This window comes from Scardinius erythrophthalmus (genome assembly GCF_964197995.2).
Source record: "Scardinius erythrophthalmus genome assembly, chromosome: 23".
NCBI classification, from domain to species: domain Eukaryota; kingdom Metazoa; phylum Chordata; class Actinopteri; order Cypriniformes; family Leuciscidae; genus Scardinius; species Scardinius erythrophthalmus.
In genome coordinates, this window is record NC_138243.1 from 11,493,195 (window position 1) to 11,515,126 (window position 21,932).

The window sequence follows — 21,932 nt, forward strand, 5'->3', positions numbered from 1 at the left end:
TAGAGTGAGAATGAATGCCCCTCCAATTAATGCCAACTTCCTCAATAGGAAATAAGCCTGTTGGTTATTAAAATAAGTGGCACATTTCTTTCGGTTATTAGGCTATAATGGCAGTTACATGGAAATACTAATGTGTATTATTTATCTTTTATCTTGTTGAGCCCTTGAAACAATCAGTGGCCAATAATGTATATCATATCATATTTAATATAGCCTATTATAATACATTTTTTAAATACTTCAAAAAAAGAAAACACTGCAGGGCACCCGGCTGATGATGTCTATAACAAATTTAATTAAGCTTTTGAGATCACCATGAATATTTAACAACTAATTAATGAATTGGGTAAAATCTAAATCATTAGTTGAAAAAAAAAAACAGTACATTACTGATGATAGGCCTGCCTGGTCAGAGCCGTTAAATGTGTTTTTCAACGGCTCTGGGCCTGGTGAAGCAGCATTTTTCATAGTCCCGCCCCCAAGCTCACGCGCTATTGGCTGAGAGCAGCCTCTAAGTTCTCTAATTGGCTAACACGCACAGTCAACGTTGCGTTATGGATTTTCGTGATGACGCCATGGATCCACAGTAACCTCGTAAATCTAGCAACGTTTTTTTATATTTTCACTTCTTTTATTATAACTTAAAATTTAAAATGAATGCACATTTATAAACCTATACTTTGTGTTATATTATTACCTTGGCATTAAATTGCCGAAAACTAGTTACGCTGCTGCTGCTGCAGTGTTTAGTGATGGCATATTTGGCATCTTTCTCTTTTCTGACTAACGAAATCAATCTATCGATTTTTTCTCTCTCTTGAAAAGTCTTAGAAACGATTTTTCCTTTTGTGTTTAGGGAAAATGAGAACGAATTTTATTTATTGTAGTTTATTTTCTCCACTATCCACCACCTTATTCCTACGCACTTTTGTTAAGCTGTAACGTTAAACAGTCAGTGAAAAGGCTCGCCTCGCTCTATGAACGCAATACGTTAAAAAGTGTCACAGTGAGATGACATTAATCTACTCACCCTTCAACCATCGAACATTGAAATTCAATTTAAAAGTGTAAAGCGTCAACAAGGTACTTCAACAGACCAAATAACCCAAAAGCGCGAGTCTTTCCACAGCAATAACGGACGGGTTATATATCACTGAAGTAACACACTGTATATCTGTATTATGTAACTTGTTGCCTTAATCAAAAATGTTCAGCATAACGTGATACAATTTAAAAGTGATTTCCGTCAGTTTGACAGATTATAAATTGCATTTACCTGGGAAAACAAACCCGGGAACAGATTTGAGGAGAATAACGAGAGATTCTTCGTGCATTCCAGTGAATTATCAATGGAATATATCGTAAATTAAATTCGGGAGAACAGACCACAAATGTGCAGTATATGTTGTCCTTTTTCATACTTTTACAGCGGATTGCAAAGGGAAAAAATAAAATAATCACGAAGAAAAAAAGCATAGACTGGAAATTGCTTGCCATAGGCTACCATAGATATTCTTGTTATAACATGTCACGTTAAAATACCAAGTTTAGCGTTATTCTCATGATGTCTGAAAATAAAGCATGAAGGAAAATTGAAAGCTCATCCAGTCAAACTGACGGATCAGCTTTATTTGTAGCCAAGGGCAACCTTATGATTTGAAAAGATCGTTTCAGCCTTTTTGAATGGAAGTTCCCCAAACCGGAAGTGCCACCGCCACCCATAATTCAAAACGCAGTAAGGTCGTCAGGAATAAGGTGGATAGAATTCACATGTAGTTATTTGGATTTATGGTTCACAATAAAATGATTTTGCTTTGTTAATGTTTCCGATTTGAACTCGGAGGTACGGGTTTTCCCAGGTGGTGCACCTAAAGGCAGCAACAGTTACCACAAAGACAGAATACCCCTTTCAGTATCTGTCTGTATGGACATTTATGCTTAGTATTCCAAAATATCTCTGGAAAAGTGGAAGAACTGGAAGTATTCGCTCCTGTCCAGTAGGCGGAACCATTTTGTTAGGCACGAGAAGAGGCAAAATATCGCGAGAACAGTGCGTGGCGTGAACAACTCATGGCAAAGCATGTGAACGGTGTGCTTACGAGCCAACACGCTGCGTAACTAAATAACTAACATCAATTTTTTATTTTTCAAGTAACGGCTTTGAAAGGACCAACGCCAAAATGAGTTTACTCGCCAAAATAGCCGAAATCGAGAACGAGGTGGGTTGACATTTACAGTAATGTATGACAAATAGCCGTTAGCACTTTAGCGCCAAACTCATTCAATAGTGAATCCTGCTGCATTTCATAAATGAACCTGATATTCAATAAACCGAGCAGTTAAATCTCATATAACAGTGAACGCTGTGAAAATCTTTTGTTGTCTTGACATTGTCAATGTAAATGTGCGGTTTAATGAAGTGTCTGTGTCCTGCAGATGGCTCGTACTCAGAAGAATAAGGCCACCGCTCATCATCTGGGCCTGCTGAAGGCTAGACTAGCCAAACTGAGGAGGGAGCTCATCACTCCTAAAGGAGGCAGTGGAGGAGGCACTGGAGAGGGTCAGTGCTGCGCCATCATCACACACACATCCTGCAATATCTTGTCTCGGGAGCTTCGTGCCCATGTTTTTATAAGGGGTCCTCTTGAGTGATTAAACTGGGCTGTTATTGCTTTGTTTTTTCACTAACCTGATTTTCCCCTCAGGATTTGATGTGGCAAAGACTGGGGATGCCCGTATTGGGTTTGTGGGCTTCCCGTCAGTGGGCAAATCCACTCTTCTGAGTAACTTGGCTGGTGTGTATTCTGAGGTGGCTGCATATGAGTTCACCACACTGACAACTGTACCAGGAGTCATCCGCTATAAAGGAGCTAAAATTCAGGTGAAACTCTTCGCACAAGTTTATCATATGCTAGGCAGAGTGATTGTAATTGTGATATTTAATTGTGTGATCTGTAGGGCTGGGTATTGACACATTTCACTCACAGTTCGACTCTATTTCGACTCACAAGCTCGCGATTCGATTCCGAATCAAGTTTCATGTCAACTAATTTTGTAAACTATTCAGGGAACCATCAGTTTTGTACATTATGATAATATTAAAGCTTAAAGGGATACAGGGTTTGAAATTAAAGTCCAATTGAAATCAAAATTAACCTTATTTACTTTGTTAACGCATATTACTAGTCTTGTGGTGAAAAATTAATGCGTGCAAGTTAATACACAGAAAAAAAATTGTTTGCCGTCATAATCTTTAATCAAAGTCTGAAAAGTTACTTCCGGGTCTGGAATGGCGTTCCTTCTCTGATGATGTAGGTTTGACGGCTTGGGTTGGGAAACGCTTAACCACTCCCCTCAAACCGTTAGTCTGTAATGAGCAAGAGATGGAGAGGAGGAGCGCTAGAGTAAAACCCTGCCCTCTGTTCAATATTCCTTTTCACTGGGAAATACGTCACAACACTGGAGAAAAGTCGTTTGCAACTTCCGGTTCACGCAGACTTTAACCTTTTCACTCACTTGCCAATTTGGCTACTACATTTTTTAATAACAGGCCGTTCAGAACCGAAAAAGAAAAGTAAATAAACCAGATTAACTACGTTACGGCTTATAAATATATAGGCTATATATATATTTGTCATCTGTCACCTGTCACCCAGCCATCTCCTCACTTCCTCTTTCACCTTGATCCCTTTGACCAAAATTTATTTTAGGTGGACAGATCAATACAGTACAAAGAACATAGTAGTATGTTGGGGGGAAAACAATGTCTTTTCCGCTAACCAAATGCTTTTTTATCTACGCTATTGCTTCAATGCAAATGAACAAGCGCGCCGTTATTGCCGTGTGTGTTCAAGTAAGCAGATATGTGGAGATTCTGTGCAATACGCTGTATTTAATGTATTTCCCTTGGCTTAAACATCCTGGAATGTGGATTTGCAAATCTTCACAGTTTTGGTGAGTGACTGAAAGAAATGAGGCATTCAAGTTTGACTTTTTATTTGTTTTATTAGCTTCTGGATCTCCCAGGTATCATTGAGGGGGCCAAAGATGGCAAGGGCAGAGGACGACAAGTCATTGCTGGTAGGTAACAAACCATTAACACAGAGACTCATTTGAAGACACTTTCAGTGCACTTCTGTCTTTTTAAGTGTGCCTTAGTACCAGTTACGTTCACTCACCGATCTTAGCGTTTCCCTAATCTTACTTCCTTCCAACAGTTGCTCGCACTTGCAACCTTATCCTGATCGTCTTGGACGTTCTGAAGCCTCTCGGACACAAGAAGCTCATTGAACATGAGTTGGAAGGTTTTGGTATCCGACTCAACAAGAAACCACCAAATATTGGCTTCAAGAAGAAAGACAAGGGCGGAATCAACTTCACTGCCACTGTACGACTTAAGTGTGCTATTAACCCACTAATGCATACATTTATAAAAGCATTGTTAAAGTCACTTTTCTTGCATAAACTTAACATAAAGTACAAATATATATAATTTTATATAATCAAAGAATAAATATATATTTATATATATTATTAATCAAAGGTTTTTATTTTATGAAATACATTTTCATTCCATTTTTAAACACTTTGACTTTGTTCCTGGTTTAATAAATAGTATTTGCAATTTAAGTAAATGCTAATAAGTTATGTACTTGAATAATTGTATTTATCATGCAATATTGCAGTGTCTATTATAATAGATTAATCCTTTCATGTCATTATTATTTTTTCTATTACAAAAAAAATCTCTTCCCTCCAATAACCTGTCACTCAAATGAGATCATAGCAATTAGCAAACGACATGTCCCAATCAAGTCCTGATGGACAAAATCAAGTCCTGTCCCACTTTTCTTAAGCCTTTTCACAATATAGATCACAATAGAGAAGGGAAAAGATGGTTACAATTTTGGTTTCATGCTGATTTTAAGCAGTTCTTCGTGACATGAACATAATTTGTATGTCTTTAAAGGTTTTGGAGCAGCGTACTAGAAAAAGCATTTTACTTGTTTAAGTCTTTTCTTCATTATGAACCATTTCATTTACATGCATTGTTTCTTAGTGTCTGTTATACATCAGATCAGTTGTGTTTACAGTTGTCATCATGCTTTTATGTTTTAGTGTGCTCAAAGTGAGCTGGATGCTGAGACTGTGAAAAGCATCCTTTCGGAGTATAAGATCCACAACGCTGATATAACCTTACGAAGCGACTCCACAGCTGACGACCTCATTGATGTGGTGGAGGGAAACCGGTAGGACCATATTCACGTCCTCCAACCTCAGTCATTCTCACTTCAGAAGAGATTTTTCACATGTTTGTTCTCTCCTCTAGGGTTTACATCCCCTGCATCTACGTACTCAACAAAATCGACCAGATCTCTATTGAGGAGCTGGACGTTATCTACAAAATCCCTCACTGCGTGCCAATCTCAGCTCACCACCGCTGGAACTTTGACGACCTGTTGGAAAGGATCTGGGACTACCTGCAACTAGTGCGCATGTGAGTTACATGTTCTGCTGAGCTCGTTGCAATGCGTTCTGGGATTGCATGCTTAGAATTTGGCCAGAACAACTTGTCTTAGGGAGGAGCGGGTACCTTGCAAGCACTAATGAAAATAATTAAAAGTTATTGAAAAAAAAGTGATTTGCCATACATATTGTAGTGCTGCCCCGACTAAAGATTTTTCTAGTCAACTAGTAGTCGTTAATATAATCCATTAGGTGAATAATCGCAAGATTAACGACGGCAGAAAGCGCGACCTGATTGTTTTCTTTATTTTGGTTTTCTTTATTTTACAAAAACTCGTTTGTTGTTATTGTTAGTTTACACAAAGACCAGTAGACCCTTTAGTTTAGGGCTGCACGATTAATCGCAATGAAACCAAATGTGCAGCACAGCTGATCGGTAGTTAATGCTGCTCCATCTGAACTCCAGAGGGCACTCTCACGCCGACACGCCAAATATGCCCTGCCGCAGAAGTACATAATGCACATCATTCCAGCAAATCCCTATAGGGCATCATCGCTGTAGCTGAATAAACAGAAGATTGAAACGCTTTGATTAAACATGACTAATAAACACACAACTGCCTTATTCTATGTAAGAAGCCACATCATCTCACAGAAGGATGCTCAACTGTTGTTATCAAGTGAGTTTGTAGTAAAAGCATGTTATTAAATGATGTCTTTTGTTGTACGAGGTTCATAAATGCTTCTCGTGTTTGGAAAGCTGTTGACGAAGTTATAAGTGACTCAAACTCACAGTGCTGTCAGATGGAGCAGCGTTTACAGAGCCGTACATCAATGACAAGCTATGCATAAAAAACAATCGCATCCTTTGCGATTTATGGAAATTGCGATTAATCGTGCAGCCCTACTTTAGTTCAGTTCATTCAGTTTCGAATGATGTATTATTCTTATATAACAAAAAATTAGTTGTTTCCGCTGTTATCAGGAAAAAATGGTAGTGATGGCGCTGGCGCCTCCATGTCATGCAGTTAACCTGCTATAATTAAGCTTCCACACTGCACACAAACGCTTGGATATGCGCCTAATAATAGCGCAAACTTATCTAGGTTAACGTTAGAGCAAGCGGACATGTGAAGTTGCTACTTGCAGGTTTCAAATGATAAGCCATATTTGAGGTTGATGGATGAAAAGCGAACGTTTGGATTTCCTGCCCGACATACTGTAATTACCACAAAGAACCGCCGTTAATGAGCTGTCCCTCACAAGTTTTTTTCCCCTGACTAATAAAATCTTGGTCGTCTAAGTCTCTTCTGGTTGACTAACGTTAAGTCGAACATTAGGGGTCAGCTCTAACACATTGTGTACTGAAATGTCACTTTCAGTGAAAATGCCCTTTTGCCTGTGTGAAGCTTACAGCAACATAACTGTTTAGTATTCACTGCCAGACTTTAAAGTTTACAATGGGCACTATGTATCATAAAGCCACTTCATAATGTATAATAACACTGACTGATATTTCACAGCTACACAAAGCCGAAAGGACAGCTTCCTGATTACACGTCACCTGTAGTGCTTCCAGATGAAAAGACAGCTGTTGAGGACTTCTGCTTAAAGATTCACAAAAACCTCATCAAAGAGTTCAAATAGTAAGTGATTTCAAAATGTTAAAGGAGGCTCTTGTGTCTTTTTTTTAAACTTTGGTTTTCTGCAAGTGGACTGGAACTGGTGATCTCATTGATTTTTCTCTCAGTGAAGATTGCTTTGAAACTTAGTCAGGTGCAATTGAAAGTGTTTATGTATTTCCTTTTTATGCTGTGCGTCATTTTTCATCTGTGCTGATAGCAAATGGCTCTGATGTAATGGCAGCACTGGGTATCTTTATTTCTCTCACATGATGAGCACAGTATCTTAAACTCAGTTCCAAGGTTACAGTGTACATTACGTTACTTCCTTTGGTTGGGAAGACCTTGTTCCTAAATTCTGCATATGAGCCCTTCATTTTGGTTAAAAAAAAAGTCTCAAGTATCTCTAACCTTTAGATATATTGTTTATTGTATTATTCATATACTATTATAATAATCATATTTTGAATTTTTTTTTAATATAGGCTATTCAGTTTTTATTTTAATTTGTTTATATGTTAATAATTTTGATGCTTGTGTCATTTGTATTAGTTTTTTATATTTATGTTTATCTTTTATTTTAGTTTTAGTAATTTTAGTATTTCAAGTTAAACTAAAGGTTTTTCATCTAAAATTTACATTTTATTTATTTCAATTAATACTTTAACAATTGCTACACTGATTTTTAAAGGAACAGAATCAGATAACAATGTCAAATTGAACCCTCCTAATGCTGTAAAAAAACGAAACCGCATAATTTCATGTGTAAATCCACACCTCACTCTCGGGTCAAAACTGACCCGAACACAAAAGGTGTAACAATTTAGTTTAAATGGTTTTGTCTTACATTTTTTTAACAAGCCTTTCAAAGATGTCAATTTCTTTTTCCCAAAATGCTATAGTTACTGCATTTATTGTACAACTCGCACTGTTGAAAGGAGATCCCCTATTAATGTATGGTTTATTATAATTTTTTTGTATATAATTTAATTAGTTCAAGTTCTTGGTAACAGTTTTTAATTCTTATTAACGGTAACTGCAGAACCTGATACTGCGGTAGGTAAGGAAGGACAATACTGTTTTTGTTTTTTAATGTTTGTTTTGTTTTTTAATTTCAAGTGACTCTCTCCAAACTAGCAAGACTTTATAACCTGTCAGAATGAATTTGGTGCACATTTTTAAAATTGTCCCTTGTCAATGAAGGAAGATTTAAAACTGTATAGGAAAATGCTACGGTGTTGAAACGTGCCTACTAGCATCATCTCTCTCTCTTCTCTCTGCAGTGCATTGGTGTGGGGGTCGTCAGTGAAGCATAACCCGCAGAAAGTCGGAAAAGACCATGTGCTAGAAGATGAGGATGTAATCCAGCTGGTCAAGAAATAAAAGGACTCTGATGCTTTGCATGATCATTACACTTCAAAAAAGAAGTAACAAGACATTTCTAAATGCCCTGAAGGTTCCCATGGCACCATTGTTGTTTCTTTAATTTGCCTTATTAAAGAATAAGAATAAGAATCCCTCATATGGATTTCGCTTTATTCGGCATCAGAAATGGTTTGAATGCAGTTATATAATAAGTGCAAATGTGGGCTGCAAAACAAAGTGAACTTCAATAAAACCCTAGAATAAAAATCCATGGATGTCTAAATGTGACTGTTTTTCATGACAATTCAATTCACATTTATTTGTATAGTGCTTTTTTATAGAAAATACATGAGTCCACGTTACAGTTTAAAGTGATCTGTTATCAGAGGTAACTGTCTGTATTTCATAAGTGTACATATACAAATCACAGTTGGCTAAAATTGTATAAAAATAAAGTAAATACACAAAAAAAATATACAAGTCAATTTATGCACAAAAATGTTTTTAATCAATGTAATAATTTAAGGCAGAAACAATGAGATAATTGAAGTAATGAATACTTAACAAAACATTTGATTCAGGTCTTGTTGTTGAATTGTCAGCATTGTTTACCAGATGAACAAAATCAACTGAGATATCTAGTCAGTAACCAGCACTTCATGTGGTTTAATCCAGTAGTCTTGTGGTCACACGACACCCTCCCCCGCTGTGACAATCAATCACTCAGGATAACCAGGCCACTTAGCGGATGAAACGGACGGGGAATGATACACACCCCGTCAGAAGCACTGATGCCCTTAAATCGCCCCACTCACTAGGGACATCTGACATTATGAATGTGTGATGGGTGCAAGCTGCCTCAAAGGTTAATCAGCCAAAAAGCCTTTTTGTTGCCTTTGCATTTGAGCTGATATAAAGTCAACAATACTACAATAAAAAGCTATTCTTGTGGTGAGTGCATTTGGATAAGTTTCTTTTAAATTGTGATTTTTCAGACCTGGAGTACTCATGAAAATGATAAAATTGTATAGTGAATGCACATTTAAAGTTGTGTTATGATTTTCAATGGTCCTTGGCTAGGAATTGCTCATTGTGAGTGTTTGTAAGAAGATCTATAGAACAATTTCTTACAATGCTTATTCACTAATCGCAAACAACAAATTAATTTATAAAAATGTGTGGTATCCCTATAGAAGGCCATCTTGTAATGACTACTGACTTTTACATATACAGTATTTCACACTGCAGTTTCTATTTAGTTATTGGGTGGTCTGCTTTAAGCTGTGCCAGTGCAAAATCGTTTCTCACATCAGTTGAGATTAAACAGCAAAATGATCTGCCTTTTCAGAACATCTAGGAAATGGGGATGCACTTGAATGCTTCGTTGGTTTTCTTGTTTTTGAAAATTGTGTGTACACCAAAATCATTCAGGTCTGGTCTTTTTCCATTCAAAATGATTGATTAAAAAGCCTCATACCAGTCACCCTATTCACAAAACAATAGCTAATGCGAACAGTACAATAAATAATTTTCTCAAAGAAAGCGTAATGGAAAGGTGCAGTATGTTATCATTGAGAACTTAAAGCGCACCATCAGCAAACGCTTTAGTCTGGCGTTCATTTCTTCTGGTAGGGTTATTGGGTTCATGGAGATGAAATGGAGGCATATTCAGGCATTGATCCGAGTTTATTTTTTAAGATGGTAGGGACGTACGCCAATGGCAGAGGAGCCAGTGCTCACCCATCAAGCTCCGCCCTTCCCCCACCCATCTCCCCTTGCTGCACTTTCCCCTGTAAATTATAGCAGCACTTTAGCTAATGAAAGAGTTGAAGTCCGGGCACTAATAAAAGCCATTAAGTGAATAAAGCGCTTCCCCCTCTAACAAAATTAAAGAATTTGCCCCCTCCTCAAGAGGGAGGACTCTGTATTAATATTTATGAATTGCGGAACTGGACCCTCTACCCCCTCCCAATGACACATACCCTGGCCCACACCACCCAACTTCTCCTCGGCAACCCACCTATCCTGGGTGATATTGTGTCACCCCCCCCGCAAGGCGGAGGGAGGGGCGGAGTATGGGGGTGTTTGGAGGAGAGACATCCTGGACAATTTGCCTTCAGTCTGGCTAACAGGTCCAGTCCAGAAGCCCAGCTCAGAACAGCAGCTCCTTCTCTCCCTCAGCTGATCTTGGTCGCCGATAAGTCGAGAGCAAGAGGCATTGGTCTCTGCATGAAGATTCTCTCTCTGGGAACCTGTTTGAAGATCCTCTACAAGACCACTTGTAGATGGTCTTCTGCAAGATTGAGGTGAGAGTCCTTTATGCGCCAAGTTGTTGAATGTCTTAACCGTTCCTTCTTTTCTTCTCACAGAGCTGCTCTGACAAATCCTTCGAACAGTTTTAGTGCACTCTAGGAATTTGTTTTGAGCCTTTTGGACAAGTCCTCTTCAAGGTAACAGATTTCCTTGCGCAAGAGAGGGGGACAAAATACGCTTCTGAACCAACTAGGTAAGAAGGAGTGTTTGCTTTAAATTTGTAACATGCTCATAGGATAGACTCAAGGGTCAGTGAGACACCAAACGTACCATGAAATTTGTCGAAGAATATAGGCGTAGACAATGTCTTCATCCATTAATTCTTCATCAACTGTTCTTTCTGATCCTCACCCTCCATTCTCCACCACCATCCCAAACCATCATCCTTGAAAATGTTTGTTTCTTTTCATTTCATCTTGCTAAGTGGTTCAGTTGTCCGACATTTAGAGTTGATTAGTGCACCCATCCCTCCCATTCCCACTAAAATGTCCCATGGGGCATGGCAAGTAAGAGGGTAATATGATTACCACCCTGAAAGATTGGCAGAATCTATGCAGGTCTTTTGTAGGGATACTCCGGGATACCTTAGGAAACCTTACCACAAGAGATTTTGTAGAATCAAGTTCAGAATTAGACCTAAGGTCCAATTGCTGTGGGATTGATGGCATTGGCATGCTGTGGAAGAAAGCGACATTAGTAGTTTATTCTTATTTGCCCCCTAGAGCAGTCAATTTGGGCAAGTCAAGAAGCCGGGGAGTTACTGATGTCCCTTAACAAGACAACCGTTGCTCCAACAAACTCTATTTCTATAGATTTTCTGAAAACCTCTGAAGAATTGAATGACAGCAAACTCATTTAATTACCAAACCACTCTCGTTTGTTAACCCCCTTTCTGGAGCTCTCCTGAGGTCCATGTCACTATTTTACTGAAATTTTAGAAAATTGACAGTTTTGTCGACTGGTCATCAGGCATCGGTAGTAGGGACGTGTACGATTTTCGGAGAGGGTGGGGTTTGACGCAGTTTTTGCGCAGGAAGGGCGGTGCCTACGAATCTCTGCAGTGAGAACGTGACCTATGACTAATCTTTTCTTTTTTTAATTTTGCAGACATCCTTAGTCGCAGTCTATCACGAACACCTTTTCGACAATTCTCCCACTGTGTGGGACACAGTTTCTCGGTCATCACCTGCAACAACTCTAGGATACTTCTCTTTTCTCGATTTCATGTGTCTTCTAGTTTTTGGAAACCTGAATACAATCCTTATTAAAATAGATACAACATCGAAGGATGGCCGAAGAAGACTCTTGATGACAACTTTTGATGGTCTTTTTGAATTACCTTCAACCAGTGATCCATGAGTTTGCGGTTCCACCTTGACTTGGAGCCTTGATCTGTTCCCAGACATCCTTTATTGTAATCTGCATGATTTTGAACAGCGTTTTAATGTCCATGGACCATTCTGTCTTGTCTTTTGTAACAGATCCAGAACCTGGACGAGTTTCTACTGACTTTACGACTTTGCCCAGGACACCATTGTGCTTGATCTAACCATGCAGTTCCCTTTCTGTCCATGGTTGTGCCAAGCACTTTGGAGACTTGTGTGCACTTTCTTCCATGCTTTTCTTCTTACTTTTTGTTCATTTTTAACAGTCTGTTGAAGTGTAATGTTCTTGTCCCAAACAAAAGTGTTTTAAAGAATAAAATCCCTTGTGTTGTTTTGTTTGTTAAGTGTGACATGATCATTATAGCTAGAAAAATGGAAATCGTGACACTGTGGTCAAAATAGTGTTAGTTCTGTTGACAACCAGCACTTCCTCAACAAAGCTGATACCATGGCTTGACATTTCCATTTCCTTTTACAAAATATGAGCCGTAATCATACAGACATGCAGCGGGACACATGCCCAACCCCTCGCTTTTATTTCAATTTTACAATTTGTTTGAAAATAAGGTATTAAAAAGACAATTGCACTGCAAAAGTCTTGCTGCATCCCCATTCATCCTAAAAATATGTATGGATAAATTTGGCACGTCAACCACTGTTTTCAATATTGAAACAATCTGGGCAAAAAGGCTTTAGTAATGTAAGTCTTGGAGTAAATGCAATCTTAGATGAAATCGGGGAGGTCATGATGGGTGGAGCTCACTGCAGAGAGAGCAGCATTTACAGTCAGTCTCCAGATGAATGAACCACTCTTCTTTACCGTCAGAGGTCATGTTCGGTTGCACTGCTCAGCTCAAGTCGTTTTCAAAGTAATGGACTCTGCTTGGATATTGTGTCATCTGTTCGTCTGGGCACAAGTATCTTTTATTTAATACTTTGAGATTCAACCTCTACAGGAGAGCAGCTCGCATGGTTTATATCACCTTATGAAGCTTTTGAACACTAGCTGATTTGTTAAGCGGTATAAAAAGATGCATTACAATCATAATATGGATGCATCAATAAATGCTAGAATTCCAGCCAATGAAAATGTGCTATAATTAAAGAACAAACTTAGCAACCATGTACTTTGCCAGGATATATATATATATATATATATTGAAGTCAGTGGTCCAGATGTGATGTGCATAGCAACACACATATCCGTATGCATAACTAGACTTACATATACTATAACAAGAGAATGGCAGTAGTGTTTGCAAAGCTCTCTGACACACTGCTGGGTGTAGCCAGGGCTGTGCTCTGCAATTATGCCAAGTAGCTGCTTACTGGTCAAAAAACAAACAAAAAAGGTCAATTTTGTCTATATGATGTTAAACTTTTTTTGCCTATTTTATCATCCACTGAAAATCCTTCGGTACAACCGTCACATTTAGGGTATCGGGATGTTTAGATCAACCCTCAATATGAGCAATAATAATACTGATGCTGGCCCTATAGCAAACACCACTAATAAACATGTAGTTAATACAATCTATCTATGAAATAATATGTTATTGGACTAACATTAGTCTGCTGTTATACCCAGAAGTTGATGATTAAAAGCTATAAAAACATAACTTAGTAAACGATTTTGGATTTCACATTACTAGATACTATGTCTACATCAATAAAAACGAAACAAAACTCAGAATGAATTCAAATTAATTTATTTTCACCAATTAATGATTTAGGTGGTTCATTTTCACATTAGAGCAAAAAAACTAACTCATGCTCCAGACCTCTCACTCGTTCATTCTATTTCACTTGATATTACAGTAGAACGCTTTTAGTTTAGATATTAGAAAGTGAAAACGCTATCAAGTGCATTAAAATTCAGTTAAGCTGTTTTATACAACATCCGGTGCTTTGACTCAAGACACCACAGAAATGTACTTTTCAGTGTACTAGAGAATGTCTGAGATTTCAACATGATGAAATAGCATGATGAAACACTACACATGCTCAACAACCACATTCCGGACCGGTAGAGACATGTCAAATCGCCTGGAAATAAATTAACACTGTTACTTTTGGGAAACAGAAAAATATATGACACTGGGAAGTTCGCATTTGTACGTATTAAGGAGCAAAAAAAAAAGTGTAGTTACAAGAGCCTTTTTCTGTAGTTTTCGACAACATGCCATAGATGTGAATAGAGCGTAACCTTCTATTAACCTGGCATATTCCTCAGGAAAAGAAGACGTACCTTTGACTGACCTCTGTGAGCAATAGTTTTAAACATCAAAACACAATCATTGAAAACCATGATCACCATACATGACAGAGCAGTTGATCTTCAAAAAAACAAAACAAAGACAAAAACAGTATTTTTGCAGCCTTTTAACTTAAACACACCAGAATGTAAACAGGGCGGGTTTTTATGAACCTGGCGTGACAAGTGTATTATGATTGAATAAAAAAACAAAACAAGAACACAACAATACAAACAACTGGGGGAATTAACAAGCGGACAGGATGGATGTTCAAAAGTGAAGAGTCACATGGTTGGGTATATGGATGTATTATTTGGGAGCAATCACATTTCAAGTGAAACATAATTCCACTGCAAGTTTAGTTACCACTCCAGTAACGTAATATGCAACACAGGAAATTGATGTTTCAAGAAAGTGTCACCATCAAGTGCGTCATTGAAATGAAGATGTCATACAAGAGTATATTTTTGCACACATCCACCAAGTAACATTTCACCTTGGGATTCAATAGATCTGCTTTCATTTTAATTGTCCCACTGCAGAAACCATGAAAAGAAACGGATAACAAAAGTCAACATGCAAGTACCTTTGCATTTCCTCAGACGATTAACATACTTTTTTGTCCACACGGCAAACTGACGTGCTACTGTATCTGTAGCTTCACTGCTACGTCATGACAAACATCAGTATGAAATGATAGGACGGAGACCGTATGTCCTCGTGATGTTCAAAGTCATTTCTGCTTAAAGTGTGTAATCTGCATTAACAAGCCAAGCTTGACTCTACCAAATCATTTTTTTTTTTTTTTTGCTTTTTTTTTTTTTTTTAAGTATAAACATGTATAATACAGACAATCGCATTAAAGTGGATTCCCAAACACGCACACAAAAAATCCCATTATTCTTTGCACTTGCACAAAATCCATCCTGCAGTGAGTTTGCATGCAGCCTGCCCTTCCACTTTCATTACAACATGGATTCAGTCAGCATAACTGTCTCTCATAGCATCCTCATTTGCTGGAGTTCAGAGTACAAAATATGTTTTAGACTCCAAACAGCCCTGTAGAGCGCAGGAGGAAGTCCAGCCGGTTCGTGAGGATGTTGCGGTTCACATAAGACACGCCTCTCTTTTGTTTCCAGAGCAGGTTTTGGTGATCCTATGAAGGCTGTTTGGGTTTTACTGGCAATGAACATTCAACACAGTAAATGAGGACGATGGAGAGTCAATCCGGATCTGCCGAGAGCAGTTCACCACAGTATAAGCTGGAGAAAAGAACCACAAAAAGAGATAGAGAAAACTTCCTGAACTTGAAGCTTGCAGGGCGTGTACGCTGTTCTCCAGTTGTTTTTCTGCATTTTAACGGCATGATCTATTCTGATGATCGTAATATACAGAAATGCGCAGTGAAATCCTGCTTTGGTATGAGCGTCTATGATTAATAACAGCGTTATTTTGGCTCATCTCAGATAGATGCGCCCTACAGAAAGAGGAAGTAAACTAACAGCACAAACAGTGAGGGATGCGAGGGCTCAGTTTGACAGCTAGTGCAGTTGGTCAAATGGCATAAATGAATTTTGGGAATAGATGGTTTGGATGTCTTTGTGGCTTCAATTAATGACCCCACCACAACAACAACAATATTCGGATCAGGGTCATTTTGCCACAGTGCATCAATCGCTGCAGCCAGACGCTCAGGCGTAGATCTGGCTCGGGCCTCTGGTGTGAGCGCTGTCAGCTCCTAGTCGGTCTTGTGTGGGTTGGGTTGGCTTTACGACGCTGACGTAGTCTTTGACACCGAAGTCCATGTTTTTAGCTCTGAGAGCAGCGGTGTGAAGCTTCTCCAGGAAGTCTGGCATGCCTGTGGGACAGAGGAAGTGAAATCGATGCGAACAGGTGTCAAGAAACAGCAGCTGCAGAACTCAAGGACGACCATCATAACAGCAACCAAATCATCTGTGAAATTTCAAACTGTGATACTTTAACATGAATAACAGTTTTCTATGAGAATATATTTTAAAATACTATTTATTCCAGTGATCAAAGTTGATTTTTCATCATCATTACTCCAGTCTTCGGTGTCACATGATCCTTCAGAGATCATTCTAATATGCTGATTTGCTGCTCAAGAACAATTCTTATTATTATCATCTTAATATTTGTGCAGAAACAGCGATATATTGTTTTCTTTGAAGAATAGAAGGTCAAAAGAACAGCATTTGTTTGTTTGACATTATAAGTCTTTACTGTGTCCTTGCTAAATAAAGTGTGACAAAAAAGTAATTTTGGACCCTGAATACAATCCATTAAAAAAAAAAAAAAAAAACTCTAGTTATATTTAATGCCCAAATAGGAGCGCACATTTCAGAACAGTGAGAGTGCATAAGACAGATGGCTCACCGCTAGACACCATCCAGCTGACGCAGTAGCGAGGGAAGACCGTCTGGGGATCGTCGCTGTAGGTCAGCAGGTAGTCAAAGCCATTCTGTTAAGACAACATAATTAACTTAAGACTAAGGCATACTAAGACCAACCACAGACAGACTGACACACAGGAGCCTCCTTGTTCTCACCTCATCAAATGACCTGTGTGGGCGGATGACCAACTTAGACTGGTAAGAGTGCACTCGGACAAATTCCTGGGTCTCTGGGACAATGGGGTGTTTAACCGCTCTAAGTGGAGAAAAAAGGCAAACTTAATGTAAGGGACACACTTAAACCAATAAACACTAAATATGCCTTTAAAACATGGCAATAACACGTACCTGGAGACTAACATCATTAAGTTGTTCTCCACATCAATGTGATATCGGCGCACATAGACGTAGTCTCTGGAGTACATAGGATACTGCACAGGAAAGGTCAACAAGTAATAACATTATTAACTAATAAACAACAATGTAAATACTAACAGATACATCAAATAAAAAAAATGAAGCTTACGGGTACGTTTACATGACAACGATGTATTAAAAACGGAAAAGTTTTTCTATTGCGTTTTTCATGTACAGACGACAAAGCTGTCAAAATGATCCCCGTTCACACGGATACGCGAAAACGGCTAAAAGGCTATATTATTCATGCCAGGCCAGTAGATGGCGAAGTCACTTTATAAAGAAACACTTCACGCCTACAGACTGAACACGTGATATGCATGCGCATAACGTCACCGTTTTCACACATTCACGTTTTTGTAGTTTACACAGAGACTGTAACAGTATTGTTTTCAAAAACTTTGTTAAAAAACGGTGTCTTGTAAACGACCCTTAAAACAACTAATATATTTGTTATTCTTGTCATTTTAATCAAGTTACACTGTGAACACTACTGATATTGAATTTATAACTCAAATATGTGAATTAATTGTAATGTAATAAATACTTAAAATCCTAATTTTAATAACTCAAATTGATTAACTTGACAAACCAAGGCTGTTGTTAACTTGTGAATACCCACAAGTCCTTGCACTTAAATCATTTCTGTATGCTTGGTCACACTTAAAGTAATCAACCTATTAAGATTTTGAAGTTTGAATCATCCAAGCAACTTCCTTCATCAACGAATCCACAAGCACAAAGAAGATTAGGATTAAAGGCTTTTAAATCTTCTGTCAACTAGTACTAGATTACACTTCCTTTAATTCAACTCAGGCCGACTCACTTTCCATTGCAAAATGTCTTATGACAGAACGCAGCAGAGAACTGGATTCATAGCTTACTGGAAAATGTGTCGCCCAGTGAACGACCTCGGTGCCTGTGTTGACATCCCTGTCCACCACTTCCAGTTTGATAACCAGTGCGTCCCACTTCTTTCTGTACTCTGTGTCCAACTGGTGTGAAGGGAAATATTTGGGAGTCTAAATATAACATTCAAATTCCAACCACATGCACGCAACTAGAAATGTCATCATAGATAACAAGAGAGCAAGGCAGGTGATGCCTGAAACGTGTAAAGCCCAAAGTATACTTCGTTCTTTACGCTATGTGAATGGCTGCACGAATACTGTGCTGATGCCAAAAGTCACGTCACGCGCATAACCTAGAGTACACGCAAGAAGCGAAGTATACTTTGGGCTGAGCAATCCTGAGGCACACAAGACAAACCCAAAAGTAGTTTTTGTCTAGCTGAAATAATGAAATAAACTGCACAAGCTTAATATTAATTAAATTATTTAGTACCTGAACATTGAAGAACTGCCGGGGGGTGACGTCTGTATATGAACCAAACACTGTAAAGATGTAAATAGATTGATGACAAATGATTATCATTTAAATATTAAAGATTTTAAAGGTGCACACGCCCTTGCAGAAATATCCTATTCACAAACATATTCAAAACACACATTCATTTACAAAAATATAATGTAATAAAAGTAATGAGACTACAAATATATGTAATGTTACCATTTAAAACGTACCTCTGTATTCAAAAAGATGGCTACCCTGGATAGGTCTCCTCCAAACTCTGAAGTTTTTCTTCTCCATGACCACCTCCCAGCCTGGATCCACATACGCGGCTGTATCTGGGGTCACATTCTGGCTCCGCACCGACTCCATGGCCTGCAGCTCCCATGCACACCTAAAGCACAGGTTCACACAAGCTACTTTAAAAATAAGAACATGAAAAGATGCAAAATGTGTTCAAATATGACATTTTGCTAAACTGTGCCTCTCCCCTCACCAAAACCACACCCTCATAATCCCCACAGCCAATCCGATGTCAGTACACGGTGGTCTGCTCCACTGTCGCTATTTTGCTTCTTACAAAGCTAAGGCACGGTTGATAATAGACACGTAAGATAGCTTAAAGGTAGGGTAGGCAATTTGTTTTATAAAACTTATACTTAAGCTATACTGAAACGAAACTAAACTGCTCGCGCATACACCACACACCACGTCATCAGCGCGCTCCATAATGCAGCCGCCTTTTACAGTTCCTCCTGAACCAAAACGGGCTTATGCTGCGTTCACGCCATGTCATAACTGTAATTACGAGATGGCAACCTGTGATGTTCTACCCGAAGCGGTTCACGTCATCAGACTCAGATTTGTGCGTTTCTATGCCAACAATATCAATGTCGAAATTAATCTGCAGCAGTCAAGTGGTACAATAAGAGCTCTATTATGGTAATGTGCTGTGCTATGTGACATGAGGTAATTCAACACCGTCTCTCTTGTCTTGTGATGCTTTGCTGCGTGCGTGCGTCATGTGTTTTGGAGGAGGCGTGGCTTTGGAGGAGGCGTGGCTTTGGAGACACTCTGAAGGGACAGTGGGACCTTATGCTTTCAAAGCTAGCTTGCTATTGCTAGCCTGTCCGGAATTTCATACCCTACCTTTAATGAGTGCGAATGTCAAATAATGGGAAGACATTGTGTGTCGCATTTCTAATATTACATAAAGCACCTTGATGTCACATAAAACAACCCAGAAGTGAGGAAAGTACCTTCTCAGCTCATCATCTCGGATCTTCTCTTCTTCCCACATGAAGACTCCAGCCAGAGCCGCGATGAGCTTCCCCGCGGGAGCGTGTTTGCTCTGCAAGCGCCGCCATATGCTGCCCACGAGCGTCCACCTGCTTCTCTCCGAGTACAGGTTTGAGTACAGCTCTCCTATCTGAAGAGCCCGTCTGAGCCTCTGGCCTGTCACAAAACTACAGTGGCTGGCGAATATAGACAACAGTCTCTCCTTCTTCTTGTTGTCGGAGGCCAGTTTGTTCGTTCCCCTTCCTGCTTTATGGAGCCATGACACCAGCAGGCCCGCGCGCTCACCCAGCCACGAGAGACTCCACGATTTACTATTTATCGCACCAGTTTGATTAAAAGTGCTAAAGCGTTGCAGTCGGACAGCTCTGGCCCCCATGTTACACACAGGGCGATGCTGGACGGAGGAGAACATTCTAGAACCACGAACCGATTATATCTAGAATTCGACTTAAGAATGCACTTTAAAGCGCCCTGAATTAGCTAAAAAGCAATGATTTACTATACAAATTAGTTCCCATGTGGTGCTAGGGCTCAGATAACAAGTGCAACACCAATGTCAAGTGAACATGCAATATCTATTATCTTGCTATCTAGGTAACGACAGCTGAAATGCACGAGCAAAATAAACAAATTTTTCTTATTTTCATCTCATATTATAAACGCTATAAGAGTAATTTATTGGATAAACAAACAGTTTGACATTTGCGAACGACTGCAAAAACAGATCAACTGACTAACGTTAACTTAGCTAGCCAAGCCTTCTCGACATGCCACCACGGGCAAACTATGATTAAATCAACAAAACCAACTCGAATGTTTTAACAGTGTATCATACACGCTATTATATAACATCTAAATTGATTATCGTATTCTTATGGTTAAATGAATCTTACTTTTATCTTCGTGCGTTAGCTTCATGCCCTCACGCCTCTCTAATGAAATGCAAGTTTGCGTGACAAACAAGCCTGTTGGCCACGCCCATCTCACTCTTTGCGGGTTATTATTGGCTGTCTCTTTCGTCGATGATGCGTCTTTCCTTCTAATAGGCTGATAGGGCTGTCTGTCTTCTTTGTTCCAGCCCGTGGATCAACCAGCATGTTTACATGACTCACCTTAAGTCAACCCCATGGTAAAGGTCCTCTACAATTGTAAGGTTAAACATTTACCACGTGGCTGGTCCGTGCTGTAACGATTAAATTACTTGATAAACCACTTGTTTCATGCGTAGTATTCAGAATTCAGAAGTATATATGTACACTACCAGTCAGATGTTTGGACACACCTACTTATTATTTATTATTACATCATCACATTTTGGAGTAACTACGATTTTTTTTTTTTGTGGGTGAAATTAATGCATAGGCATCTATCCATCCATCCATCCATGCATCCATGCATCCATCCATCCATCCATCCATCCATCCATCTATCTATCTATCTATCTATCTATCTATCTATCTATCTATCTATCTATCTATCTATCTATCTATCTATCTATCTATCTATCTATCTATCTATCTATCTATCTATCCATCCATCCATCCATCCATCCATCCATCCATCCATCCATCCATCCATCCATCCATCCATCCATCCATCCATCCATCCATCCATCCATCCATCCATCCATCCATCCATCCATCCATCCATCCATCCATCCATCCATCCATCCATCCATCCATCCATCTATATATCTATCCAAAATAAATGCATAGAAACAGTTTAAACGTTCTTTCTTTCTTTCTTTCTTTCTTTCTTTCTTTCTTTCTTTCTTTCTTTCTTTCTTTCTTTCTTTCTTTCTTTCTTTCTTTCTTTCTTTCTTTCTTTCTTTCTTTCTTTCTTTCTTTCTTTCTTTCTTTCTTTCTTTCTTTCTTTCTTTCCATGGGCAATAACTGCCCTTTTTGAAATACATAAATCCTGGACCAGGAAAGGTAGAAATGCTCTTGCCATTAAAGTTGTTTTGCTGTGGCCACATGGGGGAGTTACAGCATATCTTCATAGAACTTCATTAAACTCTATCCCATGATGGTCACATAGATGAATTAG

General features: G+C 38.9%; 2 protein-coding genes across 2 annotated transcripts; one reads left to right on the top strand and one right to left on the bottom strand.

Annotated features, from left to right (window-relative positions):
• The first annotated feature begins 1,755 nt into the window (after positions 1 to 1,755).
• drg1 (developmentally regulated GTP binding protein 1) lies at positions 1,756 to 8,933 on the top strand. The gene is made up of 9 exons (XM_081354084.1): positions 1,756 to 2,219; positions 2,437 to 2,560; positions 2,706 to 2,881; positions 4,011 to 4,080; positions 4,218 to 4,387; positions 5,119 to 5,249; positions 5,330 to 5,497; positions 6,990 to 7,112; positions 8,372 to 8,933. The coding sequence occupies exons 1-9, from the start codon at positions 2,181 to 2,183 to the stop codon at positions 8,469 to 8,471; spliced, it is 1,101 nt and encodes a 366-aa protein (XP_081210210.1). The 5' UTR covers positions 1,756 to 2,180; the 3' UTR covers positions 8,472 to 8,933.
• Positions 8,934 to 13,844: 4,911 nt separating this feature from the next.
• On the bottom strand, positions 13,845 to 21,126 carry stard7 (StAR related lipid transfer domain containing 7). Its single transcript, XM_081354457.1, has 8 exons — positions 19,847 to 21,126; positions 18,821 to 18,981; positions 18,582 to 18,631; positions 18,122 to 18,232; positions 17,169 to 17,251; positions 16,977 to 17,076; positions 16,804 to 16,888; positions 13,845 to 16,264 (listed from the first exon to the last, which is right to left on the bottom strand). The coding sequence occupies exons 1-8, from the start codon at positions 20,296 to 20,298 to the stop codon at positions 16,098 to 16,100; spliced, it is 1,209 nt and encodes a 402-aa protein (XP_081210583.1). The 5' UTR covers positions 20,299 to 21,126; the 3' UTR covers positions 13,845 to 16,097.
• Positions 21,127 to 21,932: the final 806 nt, after the last annotated feature.

Coding starts and splice junctions, on each gene's coding strand:
- drg1 (XM_081354084.1), top strand. CDS start 2,181: ATGAGTTTACTCGCCAAAATAGCCGAAATCGAGAACGAG. Junction 2,561..2,705: donor TGGAGGAGGCACTGGAGAGG/GTCAGTGCTGCG, acceptor TTTTCCCCTCAG/GATTTGATGTGGCAAAGACT. Junction 4,081..4,217: donor AGGACGACAAGTCATTGCTG/GTAGGTAACAAA, acceptor TCCTTCCAACAG/TTGCTCGCACTTGCAACCTT.
- stard7 (XM_081354457.1), bottom strand. CDS start 20,298: ATGTTCTCCTCCGTCCAGCATCGCCCTGTGTGTAACATGGGGGCCAGA. Junction 18,982..19,846: donor CGAGATGATGAGCTGAGAAG/GTACTTTCCTCA, acceptor CCTGTGCTTTAG/GTGTGCATGGGAGCTGCAGG. Junction 16,265..16,803: donor CAGCTGGATGGTGTCTAGCG/GTGAGCCATCTG, acceptor TCTGTCCCACAG/GCATGCCAGACTTCCTGGAG.